General features: G+C 18.1%; 1 protein-coding gene across 1 annotated transcript; it reads right to left on the bottom strand.

Annotated features, from left to right (window-relative positions):
- Positions 1-13158: 13158 nt before the first annotated feature.
- Positions 13159-14374, bottom strand: INS49_010734 (uncharacterized protein; the record flags this gene model as incomplete). The annotated part of the gene is made up of 2 exons (XM_043171457.1): positions 13159-13161; positions 13478-14374. 2 exons carry the CDS (start codon positions 14372-14374, stop codon positions 13159-13161), a joined length of 900 nt encoding a protein of 299 aa, XP_043026022.1.
- Between the last annotated feature and the right edge of the window lie 93 nt (positions 14375-14467).

The following is a 14467-nucleotide window of genomic DNA, read 5'->3' on the forward strand; positions in this document are numbered from 1 at the left end:
ATTCTTATATTATTCTTAAACTCTTTAAATATAAAGTTTATACTTAAATTATATATAATATAACTTAAGAAATTAATATATATATAAATTTAATACTTATATAATGTATTTTAAGTATCTTTTATAAATAAAAAGGTTAAAAATATAGTTATTTAAAAGTTATTATTTAAGTTAATTATATATAAAGCATTCTTTTTACTTAATTATATAATATTAATTATTACTTTATAATTAAAGTAGCTATTATTTTTAATTAAAAATTTAAATTTCTTTAAGGTAAAGTTATATAATTAATAATAATAATAAAATCTTTAAATCTATTTTAAAATTAATTCTTTTATATTATTATATTTAATATTCTTAAAAAACTTATAATATTTCTTTATTTAAGCATAATTAAAGCATTTATATAATTTTTTAAGCTTTAGTTTTTTAGGGAAAATCTTATTTTTTATATAGCTTAAGTTAAAAAATGCATATCCTTATTTATATAATAAAAATCTTTATTTTACCTTATATAATTATATTTATTATATTATTAAAATATATTTTAATAATAATAATAATAATTTATTTACGTTATTTTAAGCTATTGCTAGCTAAAAATTATTTAATATGCGATTTCTTTATTAATTTACCTATAAAAAAAAACTATGCTAAATAATTAAAAAAAAACCCTATGCTGCAACTTCTTTATAATAATGCGGCTATTTATTTACATTATATTAAATAATATAAGCATTATATTTATACTTAAAAATCCTTAAAAAGGGAAATTCTTCCTTTTATCTTACAATCTTTTTACAAGGTTCTTAATTTATTTATTTATTATTTCTTAAATAAAAAGTTAATAAAAAATTATTTATATAAATAATAAAATTCAAGCTAAAAGATATAAATAATTATAACTTCTTACCTATTTCCCCTCCTTTTTCCTTTAATAATATATTATTCTTTAAATAAGTTTTTAGCTATTAATAACTTTATAAAATATTTAAGTATTTTATAATAATATTATAATCTTTTTATAGCCTTTCCTTAATATTTCTTAACTTTATATCTTTATTATTATCTTTATAATCCCTTTATAATTTTTATTATATTAAATAATATTAAGGATATAATTAAGGCCTTAAATTAATATTTTTATTCTTACTTTATAATCTTTAATAACCTTATTAAGTTTCTTAATAAAAATTAATAATAATAATAATAATTTTTAAATAAATTTAGCATTTTTTTAAAAGCATTATTATATTAATATTATAATTCTTAAGAAATTTAGCTTTAAGAGCATTATCTTAATTATTATAAAAAGCATTATTAATAATTTTATTATAACCTTTTTTAAGGCCTTTAAGATAATATTTATAAATATAATTAAGCTTAATTATATCTTAACTTATATTTAAACCTTTAAAATATTAAAATAAGTTTTTAATAAGTTTATTATAATTATTAATTATTTTTTAATTATTATTATTACTTAGGGTTGCATTTTAAATAATATTTATTTTTATTATATTTATATTAAACGTTATATTAATTAAAATTATTTTATTATAACCTTTTATATTTAAGCTATAAGTATATCTTTATAATCTTATTATATTCTTTTATAATTTTATTATTAATTATTTAAGTAAAAAGAAAAATAAAAAGTTGCTAGTAATATTATAAAGAAAATTATTAAGGAAATTACGTTATTATAAGATTTCTTTAATATTTCTTTATAATTTATTATTAACTTTTTTATAAATTTATATTAAAGCCCTTACTTTTAAAATTAATGCAATTCTCTTTAATATTATTTATACTTTATATTTAATCTTTAAAATTAAAGGCTTTAATAATATTATTAATATTATAATCTTTATAAATATTTTTTGCTTTACCTTTATAACCTTAATTAATATTTATAATTAAATAATTATTATTATTCTTTTTTTAATAAGTATTTATATATAGTTAATAAGTTTAAATTTAATAAAATAAAGCTTATAATTATTAAAATATTTTAAATTAATATTTATAAGCCCTTTATAACTTTTAAAAGTATTAATAAACTAAACCTTTAAGAAATTTTTAAAATTATTAAAAAGGTTTATAATAAAGTTATAAAAAATTATATTTTCCTTAATTATATTTATTATAAATTATGCTTTTTTAATAACTTATATTAAGTTTATAATAAGTTTATTTATATTAAAAATAATAATAATATTTTTAAAACTTTTAATGCAAAATCTTTAACTCTTATTATTGCTTATTTAAATAAGGTTATTAATATAGTTAAGAATAAGTAACTAAGTATTTATTATATCTTTTTTATAATTCTTTTAAGTATATTTTTATAAACTTTTATAATAATATTAGCTTAATGCATTAAGTTAATTAAATAATTTCTTTTATAAGCTTTGCTTTAAGTTTAATGCAATCTTAAATTAATATCTTTATAATTCTTAATTTAAAGTTATTATATCTTTCTTTCCATTTTATTTCTTAATATTTCCCTATGCACTTAGCAATTTCATTATAACCTTACTTCTAAGTAATAGCCCATTAATAGGGGTTTATAATAAGCATTAAGCACCTCTTATTAAGCTATATGCCTTAATTATGCTTCCTTAAGGAGGATTATTGCAAGGCCTTGAAATTTAGGGACTTTTTTTATTAGTTAGTAGTTGGTTCGCTATTACTTTAAGGCTGGCCCCTTTTTAAGGTTTCTTTTTCTTCTTTGTTTTGCCTTAAGGGGGTTAATTAAGATTTTAATGCCAATATCCTTATTTCTTTGGGCAATTTGCTTATAAAAATATATCTTAAGTTTATTAATATTATATAATAAAAAAAGGAATAATATTAATATTTTTAAAATATAATAAGTAATTTCTTTAAGTTAATTAAGTATTTCTATTATTTTTATAAAGAAAATTACTTTATTTAGCTTAAACTTAGCTTTTATTATATCTTTATCTTATAATATCTTTATATAAAAATTTTTATAAATATATATTATAGCTTAAGGTTTTTTAATTATAAATATTTTTATTGCTTTTATATTTTAAAGCTTTTCTTAATATATTATATTATATAAATTATAAAATATAAAACTTTTTATTAAAAGTATTCTTAAAATAAAAAAGATATTCTTTCTTATTATATAAAAAATAAATATAAAGTTAATAAGATTTTATTATAAAATATTTTTATTATTTAATAATTATAAATCTTATGCTTATTTTTCTATATAAATATTTTTTAACTTTTTTCCTTTATATTTTAATATAAAAAAGTAAAAGCCCTTTTTATTTTAAATGGGTTTTTAATAAAGATCTTTATATATTTATAAGTATTAATATTTTATATTACTTTTTTCTTTTTTAAAGTAATTTATTAATTAATATTTCTTTTTTTTATATATAAAGCATTTCTTAAATTAATTATTTATAAAATATAGCTTAAATAATTATTTAAAGATTTAGCTTATAAATAATATAAATTATATAAATTCTTATTATATAAATTTCTTTTTATTAAAATAAAAATAATTATATAATATTTAAGAAAACTTAAAATAATTAAATATTTCTTTTTAGTAATTATTTAAATTTAATATATATTGCTTATTTATAAAGTTAATATCTACTTTATTATATATAAGGAATTAATAAATTAAATTCCTTTTTATAATAATTTAAATTATTATATAAAAATTTATAAATAATGCTTTATAAGTTAGTTTTTAATTTATTAAAGTATATTTTAGCTTTAATATAGCTTAATAAGCTTAAGAAATAATTATATAAAAGGCAATTTTTCCTTAATATTCTTTTCTTAATGCATATTATATAAGCCATAACTTATTTAAAAGTATTTTTAAGGTTTTTAGCAATATCTTATTTAAATTCTTTCTTTTAACTTATATAAATAAAATTATTATTTAATTTACTTAATATTAGCTATAATTAATATTAATATTAAAATATATATTTAATAAATTATATAATTCCTTTTAATATTTATTTAAATTAATATAATATAAGTAAAAGGTTTTTATATAATTTAAGAAAATATTTAAGAATATAATATAATATTAATTTTTTATAATCCTTAATCTTTAATAATAATTAATAAATATTTATACCTTATTATAAAGTAAGTTATATAATTTCCTTATATAATTTTAATTTTATCTTTATTTCTTTTAAAAGCTTAAAATTAATTATAAGTTAATTAACTTATTATAAATTATTTATATTAAAGGTAAGTTATATAAAATGCTATTTATTATTATGGGCTGGCCCTAAAGGGGCTGCAGGCTGGTTAGCGCCTTCTTCCATAAGCTGCAAAAGCAGTAATTAATTAATTATTTAAGCCAAAAGGTATGTAATAATTTAAGCTCCCTTGAATTATTTAGCTATATTATATAAGGCTTGGGCAATAGCTTAAGCTCATTATATAGCCCCTTCCTTTAGGGCTCCCTCTTTATATATAGTAATATAACTACCCTTAAGGCTTACCTGCAATATTACCTTTTTAAGCTAGGGATCTTTTTTATAAAAAGGGTGCCCGCATTTATAGTAAATATAACTTAAACCCTTAACCCTAAAGCTTAAATTATTTATTATAAGCTGGCCTTAAAGGGGTTGCAGGTTAGCTAGCGCCTTCTTTTATAAGCTGTAAAAGCAGCAATTAATTAACCATTTAAGCCAAAAGATACGTAATAATTTAAGCTCCCTTAAATTATCTAGCCACACTATATAAGGCTTGGGCAATAGCCCAAGCCCATTATATTTATATAAATTAAATATATTATAAGCATAATATTTAACTATTATAAAAAGCTATTTACTTTTTATATATATTTTATTCTTAATAATACTTATTATATAAAAATAAAAATAGTTATTTATGCTTAAAACTATTATATATCTCCTTATATTAAGCTTTAATAATACCCTTAAGGTTTTTTAATTATTTCTTTAACTTATAATTATTATATATTTTATTATTCTTTTTATATATAAGGATTTAAGAATTATTATTATAATTATTAAAAGATAAGTTATATAAATATTATTTATATATACCTTAAAATTAAGAGTATTTATTTATTAATTCTTATTTTCTTAATTAATATTTTTTTAATCTTAATTATATTTAGCAATTTATTTTTTAAAAAATATAAAATTTACTTTAGTTAATATATAATTTATTTATTAAAGTTTAATATTAATAATGCTAATAATATATTATTTTAAATTTAAAGTTAAATTATCTTAATAATTACTTATATAAAATATATTATAAATTATATAAATAATAATAATATTATAAAATTAATTTCTTCTTTATCTTAAAACTTAAAACTAATAAATTATTATTATTTAACTATTAAAACTATATTTTTTTATATTTTCTCTTTATATATAATTATAACTTATTATTATTTAATAAGTATCTTAAAAAGGTTTGCATTAAATAATATTTTTTAAAATCTTTATATTATTTTATATTAATTATTAATTATTATATAATAATATATACTTTATTTATCTTAACTATATATATCTTTATTTATAATTATTCTTTATTTTTTATTAAGTAATATAAATTTAATTTATATTAATAAAATAAATTTATCTTTTAAATAATTCTTTATCCCTTATTATATTATAGGTTAAGAAAAAGAACCTTTAAGCTTTTAATATAAGTATATAAATTTAATTATCTTTATTATTTAATCTTTATTAAGTAAGGCCTTTAAGAATTTATATAAGCACTTATTTCTTTACTTTTATTAATTTATAATTACGTTAAGTAATTATTAATTAATATTAAATAACCTTTGCTATATAATTATATTTATATATATATATATAATATTTATTTAATTAAATTTTATTTTTATTATTTTATTTAAGTTATAAAATAAGGAAGTAAATAAGTGCTATGCAGGAAAGTATTGCATAATATTTAAAGGTAGGATTAATTATCCTTATCCGCTGGCATATCTTCATGCAGTTAGCTCCAGTATTATTTTAATAAAAGCAGCTTATAATAAGACTTTTATAATAAAAAATATTAAGTTTATATTTAAAGAAGCCGAAATTTCTTCTTAAAACCTTAATTTTATAATTTTTAAGCTTAATATTAACTTATAAACTTTAATATAATTCCTTTTTATTTCTCCTTACAAGTAAAAGTTTTAAATATTATTAAATGCTTAATAAACTATTTAATAATTAAGTTTTATTAAAAATAAAATCTTTATTTATTAAAAAAACTTTTTTATATTAATTATAAAGGTTATTAATTAATTAATAAAAAGTATATAAATAATAATATATTTATTTATTATACTAAATAAGTAAATTTATATACTTTAAAATATTAAAATAATATTTATTAAATATTAAAAGGTTAAAAAACCTTAAATATAACTTAAAAAAGTATTTATAATTAAGAAATTTTAAGCTTTTATTTAAAAGAAATAAAGAATAAAGCAATTAATTAATAAAATAAATAATAAAATATAAAAGTTAATTTATAATAAATTAATTAAAAAATATTATAATAATTATAATAAAATTAAGCATAATATAAAAAATTATAAAAAAAATAAAAAAAAAGTTTAATTAATTAAATTTTAATTATATTATAATAAATTTAATTTAATTAATATTAATTAATATAAATATAATTATTTTATAAATTTTTAATAAATTATATTTTTAATAATATAATTAATATTAATTAATATTATATATATATTTTTTATTAAAAGTTAATTAATTTAAATTAATATTATAATTATATTAATGCATTTAAATTAATAAAATTAATTAAAAATAAGGATTTAATTATAATTAATATTAATTAATGCTAAACTTAATTAAATTATTTATATTAAGTAAGTATTAAAGTTAATTAAAGTTAGCAAAAGTTATAAAAGTATGTTATTTATTAATATGCGTTATTTATTAATAAATTTTATTATACTTTTTTTTAAATATAATTTTATATTTTTTTAAAAAAATATTCTTATATTTTATTTAAGGAATAAGCTTTAATATTAATTTCTTATTAAAGAATATTAATTTTTTCTTTTAAAAATATAATATAAAAGAATAAATCTTAAATTTATCTTTATTAAATAAGCTTAATATAATGCATTATTTAGCGAAATAAATTACTTAGCAAAATACTTTTTATTAATTTATTAACTTTTATTAATTTTAGCATTTATTTAATATAGTTAATTTAATAAAAGTTAGCATTAATTAATGTTAATTACTTTAAATTACTTATTTTTAATTAATTTAATTAATTTAAAGTAATTAATATAAATATAATATAAATTTAAATTAAGTTACTTTTAATAAAAAATATATATTTTATATTAAATAATGCTAATTATATTATTAAAAATATAGTTTGCTATAAATTATTAAAATAAATATATTTATATTAATTAATGCTAATTAAGCTAAATTTGCTATAATATAATTAAAATTTAATTTATTAAACTCTTTTTCCTTTTTTTTATATATTTTTATATTATGCTTAGTTTCGCTATAATTCCTATAACATTATTTACTTAATTTATTATAAATTACCTCCTTTATTTTATTAATTATTATATTAACTAACTGCTTTTTTTAAGTTTCTTTAATTATTACTTAAAAGTTCTTAATAATAAATGCCCTTTTAAGCTATATTTAACTTTTTTTAGCCCTTTTATACTTAATAAATATTATATTAATATTTTTAAGTATGCAAACTTAATTCCTTAAAATTATAATTTTATATATTATTACCTATAAACCCTTTAATTGTTAATTATTAGCTAAAATAATTAATATAAGGAAGCTTTCTTAATATATTAAGATTTTACTCTTAATAAAACTTAATTATTAAATAGTTTATTAAGCATTAAATAATATTTATAACTTTTATTTTTTTAAAAAAATAGAAAGAAATTAATTTAGCGTTTATAAGTAAATATTAAGCTTAAAAATAATAAAATTTAAATTTTAAGGAGTAATTTTAACTTTTTTAAATATAAACTTAATATTTACCTTTATAAAAATCTTATTATAAGCTACTTTAAAGGCAAGAAAAAACTTAAACTTAATAATATAATTAATAAATGCATAAATAAAGAAATTAATTTAATTGCTATATATATACTTTAAAGATAAATATAACATAATATTTAATAATTAAAGTAACTAAGATAAATATAATAGCATATTAATAATAATAATATTATTTATCTTATAATAATTCTTAAAATTTATTAATATATAACTCTTATATTTATTTAAGACAAGTATTTAATATTTATTCTTTATTTATTATCTTATATACTTTTTAAAGTATTAAGCTTATTTTAAATTAATTTAATTAATTAATTATTTATTTAAAGTAAGCTTAATAACTTAATCTTTTAAGAAACTTAACTTTATAACTTAGCTTATAAAATAATAAGCTCTTTAAATAATTATAAATAACAAGATATATTAACTCTTTATATTAATGCATTTAATAATTATTATTTATTTTTAATTTTTAAGTTATATTAATATAACCTTTTTATATTTATTAATGCATATAATAATTATTAATATAATTAATATACTTATTATAAAGTTAATCTTATTAAAGTTATATAAGTTATTATTTATAATTTTATACTTAATTATTATATTATAAAAGAACTTAAATTAATTTTTAATAATTTTTAAATCTTTATAAAGCACTCTTTAATAATTATAAAAATAATTAAATTAAGTTTTTAAGTTAAGTTATATATTTATAAAGCATTAAGTTTAATACTTATTAATAAGCTTATTATTATATAATAATAATATAAGGTTAATTACATTTTTATATTAAAAATATATATTAAAAAACCTTATATATTTTAATTAATAATATATTAAATAAGTATTTATTTCTTAATTAATTTAAGTTTATAATTATTAATATATATTTTCTTATAATAAAGTTAATTATTTATCTTAGCTAATAATATATTATAAGGAATAAAAAAGATTTATATAACTTTATATATATTTATAAGTTATTTAACGTAGTTTATTAATAAGTAATATATATTAATAAATAGCGAACTTTTATAACTTTCGTTAATTTTATTAATTTAAAGGCATTAATATAATTATAATATTAATTTAAATTAATTAACTTTTAATAAAAAAGATATATTTAATATTATTTAATATTAATTATATTCTTAAAAATATAATTTATTATAAATTAATAAAATAGCTATATTTATATTAATTAATATTAATTAAGCTATATTTATTATAATATAATTAAAATTTAATTAATTAAATATTTTTTTATCTTTTTTATAAGTTTTTATATTATATTTAATTTTAATTTAATTATTATAATATTTTTTAATTAATTTATTATAAATTAACGCTTTTATTTTATTATATATTTTATTAATTAATTACTTTACTTTTTATTTCTTTTAAATAAAAGCTTAAAATTTCTTAATTATAAGTATTTTTTTAAATTATACTTAAGTTTTTTTAATTCTTTAATATTTAATAAATATTATATTAATATTTTAAAGTATATAAATTTATTTATTTATTATAATAAATAAATATATTATTATTTATATATTCTTTATTAATTAATTAATAACCTTTATAATTAATATAAAAAAGCTTTTTTAATAAATAAAAATCTTATTTTTAATAATATTTAATTATTAAATAATTTATTAAATATTTAATAATATTTTAAACTTTTATTTTTAAGAAAAAATAAAAAGAAATTATATTAAAGTTTATAAGTAAATATTAAGCTTAAAAATTATAGAATTAAGGTTTTAAAAAGAAATTTTAACTTTTTTAAATATAAACTTAATATTTTTTATTATAAAAGTTTTATTATAAGTTACTTTAAATATAAAAAAAAACTTAAATTTAATAATATAATTAATAAAGGCTTAAATAAAAAGATTAATTTTATTATTATATATATACTTTAAAAATAAATATAATATAATATTTAATAATTAAAATAAGTAAAATAAATATAATAATATATTAATAATAATAATTTTATTATTTTTATAATATTAATTAAACTTAATTAATATATAACTTTTATTATTATTTATAATTAATATTTAATAATTAATATTTTTCTTTAATTTAATATATTTATTAAAATATTAAATTTATTTTAAATTAATTTTACTATTTATTTATTTATTAAAAGTAAACTTAATAATTTAATTATTTAAAAAGCTTAACTTTATTATTTAATTAATAAAATAATAAATACTTTAAATAATTATAAATAATAAAATTTATAATTTATTTATATTAATATATTTAATAATAATTATTTATTTTTAATTATTAAGTTAAATTAATTTAACTTTTTTATACTTATTAATATATATAATAATTATTAATAAATTAATTATATTTATAATAAAGTTAATTTTATTAAAGTTATAAAAATTATTATTAATAATTTAATATTTAATTATTATATTATAAAGTAATTTAAATTAATTTTTAATAATCTTTAAATTTTTATAAATAGCCTTTTAATAATTATAAAGATAATTAAACTTAATTTTAAAGCTAAGTTATTAATTTATAAAGCATTAAGTTTAATATTTATTAATAAATTTAGCATTTTATAATATTAATAAAAAGTTAATTATATTTTTTATATTAAAAAGTTATAAAGGAAATTCTTAAATATCTTAATTAATAATATATTAAATAAGTATTTACTTTTTAATTTAATTAAATTTATATATATTAATATATAATTTTTTATAAAAGCTTTATTAATTTATTTTATAATAAAATATAATTTTAAAAATATTAAAAATTTATATAACTTTATATAATTTAAAAGGTTTAATGCATTTTTCTTAAAAGTTTTTAATTACTTAAATAGCTAAAAGTATTTTATCTTTTTTAAAAGGTTTTAATATTATAATTATTTATTTTTAATATATTAAATATTTAAATAAATAAATAAATAAGAAATTAATATAAAAAGCATTAATATAATTCTTATTAAAACATAATCTTTTTATTAAAACTTAATTATTTTTATTTAAGCTATAATTATTTATATTACTTTAAATTAAGTAAATTAATTAAAAATAAAAATTTAATTATAATTAGCATTAATTAATGCTAAATTTAATTAAATTATTTACATTAAATAAGTATTAAAGTTAGCGAAAGTTATAAAAGTATGCTATTTATTAATATATATTATTTATTAATAAACTACGTTATAGTTTTTTTTAAATTTCTTTATTGCTTAAAGAATTAAAATGATTTTATTTCTTTTTAAGTAAATTAATATAATAAATATTAATTTTTAATGCATTAAATAATTAAATAAGTAAAATAATGTAAAATTAAAATAAAAAACAGGGATGCGATTTTTATTAAATATAAACCTGCTTATTAAAACCTTAAGTTTTTAAACCTGCATTGCAACCTTATCATTACTTTAAATTAATAAAATTAATTAAAAATAAGGAATTAAAAGCAATTAATATTAATTAATGCTAACATTTATTAAATTAATTGCATTAAGTAGGTGCTGGGGTTGATAAAAGTTAATAAACTAACAAAAAGTATCCCGCTAAGTAATTTATTTCACTAAATAATGCACTATGTTAATTATATATTTTAAAACCTTATATTAAATTAAAAGTTAAATAAAATAAAAAAGCAAAATATTAAACATTTTTATAGCTTTTTATATAAACATTAATAATAATTAAATATTTAAAATTAAATCTTTTTATTAACTTTTCTTTATTTTATATATAAGGTAAGCTAAGATAAGAAAAGTAATAAGAAAAGTAATAAGAAAAGTAATAAGAAAAGTAATAAGAAAAGTAATAAGAAAAGTAATAAGAAAAGTAATAAGAAAAGTAATAAGAAATGAGAAATAAGATAAAGCTGCCCGTGCAAAGAAAGTTCGTTAAAGTAAGCAAGCAAAGCAAGTAAACAAGGGTAAACCTCTTTCACACATATTCTTATTATTTTCTTACTTTTTTATTTTTAAAGAATAGCTATTATAAGTTTTATAAAAATATTTATATAATATAAATTAAGGATATGAAATATATATATAACTTAAATATATAACTTAAGCATATAAATTAAGGGTGTAATTTAAGCTTGCGAAATAGGTATATAAATTAAATATATAACTTAAGCATATAAATTAAGGGTGTAATTTAAGCTTGCGAAATAGGTATATAAATTAATGGGTGTAATTCATGCACTAGGGGCTTTATATTATACCTTTGTACCATCCGTTTTTTGCTTTGTGAATATCCGTTCTCTCAAGTGAATGGAAACTGGAGAGTGGTCTCTGACCCCGGTGAACACACTGCAACCGTCAGCTGGAGGGCGGCTATACTCGGCAAATCTCAGGTCCGATAAAGAAGTAGGAATATTAGATTAGTTAATGCCAGGTAGCGCTACTTGATCTCGTCCAGCTCGGCCCTGCGGTGGTGATTCTCTCGAGATAGTTATGGGCTGATGTCTTGGAAAACTTCTTGGTCGTATCCCTAGGACTGTCAAAGGGTTGCCTTAATCTGTAGCCGACACGCCAGCATTTTGTTTTAATTCCACGCATTCCAAGAAGGATTAAGTGAAGAGACACGCAAATAGGTTTTGTTGTGTAATGCCTGGGATCTTAAGCAGTTTGATTGTCTATAGTCCCATCCAATTTAGAATAGCAATCTCCCTTGGCATATCGACCGAGCCTTTCTAAACAACTGTAACATCCCAAAATGTAGCCTCGATTTAACACTTGTAGCAATTTTGGAAGTGATTTACCACCGCGGAATTTTACTGGAGAATTCCGGCTGGAATTTCTGCATATAAGTTGTGTCATCTCTTTTCTTCAATCCGCAGTCCAGATATTGCTGGTGTAAAGATGCCAGTCTCTCCCTGTCGAGTTCAACCCCAAGGCCCGGTGTAGTTGTTACTCGAACACCTCCGTCCTCCCATTTGAGTGTTCCGGGAACTATGACATCCTCATCGCGGCGTTTCCACGGCCAGTGTGTGTCGCATGCATAGTCTAGATTTGGTGTCGTAGAAGCCAGATGTGTCACTGAGCCATGCGCAGTTAGCATCCACGGTGTCGCGGGGTAAGGGGGAATGAAATGGACATGCGGTATATTCGGAAATAAACCGCAACTTTTGTGTCCTAGAATTCGATGCAAGCCAGGTCATAGCATAAAGCAGGGGCTTGTCCGGGAGACGGTGCATATAGCTTCAAGGAGAGACTTACTAGCTGCCAAAGATATTCCCAAGTGACTGTTTGAATGCATCGACAATCGCATCCCCCAGGTGGCACAGATGCTCGCCAGCGCCTTGGACTGACGCAGTCCACCCCAGAAGTGGTGGTCTGACAGTACGATTTGGACTGCGTCTTGTGCGATGGAGGGCGGGAGATGAGCAAATGAGACAACGGCCATGTTCGTTGCGAGCGGCATGTTTGCCTCCTTGGCCACGGCAGCCATACCCTCAATCTCGGGGGCTGGGTCCTCGAGATACTCGAGCATCCCGTCCAACTCTCTCGCAACCCACTTGGACGTCTCGACCGTCCATGCAGCGTTGGGGTCAAGTCTCAGTGGCAAATCAGGGAACTCGGCGCGCAGAGCCTTGATGGCCTCCACCTCGTCTTTCGGGGGGAACACGCCGCCTTTTAGCTTTACAGCCTTGAAGCCATACTCGTTGATTATCTTGTGGGCTTGTTTAATCAGCCCCGCGGGATCGAGAGCTGGGCCGTACTCATCATCAGGCTGGCCCGGATGTCCAGCCCACTTATAGAAGAGATACGCAGAGTATTGTACGCGGTCCCTCACGCGCCCACCTAGCAGGTCGCAAACGGGGACACCGGCCAGCTTGCCTTGGACATCGAGGCAGGCGACCTCAAACGGGGAGAAGACCTTGGCGGCTGTCGACGTTCCTGTCACCATCCCGCTCATGCCATCCCCGCCGGTGCTGCTGTCCGAGGCGAGCGAGTCTACAACAGCTTGGTAAACAGCATTTGTATTGTGGACCTCCAAGCCTCTGATCTTGGTGGCTGCTTCTCGCATCCGATTCAGATGGGCAAGGTCGCCATATGATTCCCCAAGGCCGTATGTGCCATTGCCAATGATGACTTCGACAATACTCCTCAGTGCAAAGGGTTCGTGGACACCAACGCTGTTCAGTAAGGGCATGTCGTGGAAGGCGACAGGAGTAATGACAATATTCTCGATCACCGTTTTGTTTGACAAGGCAGGCGCCGAGCCATTCTTTTCGTTCTCGTGAGTCATTGCTCCCGTGGCGACCTGTTGTTGGTGATTTGGAGTTTATAGAACCGGATGGTAGGTAGGTCTTCTGTCGCACCACCCTCGAGTACGAAACAC

The sequence above is a fragment of the Diaporthe citri genome, assembly GCF_014595645.1.
Source record: "Diaporthe citri strain NFHF-8-4 chromosome Unknown scaffold_4, whole genome shotgun sequence".
Classification (NCBI taxonomy): Eukaryota; Fungi; Ascomycota; class Sordariomycetes; order Diaporthales; family Diaporthaceae; genus Diaporthe; species Diaporthe citri.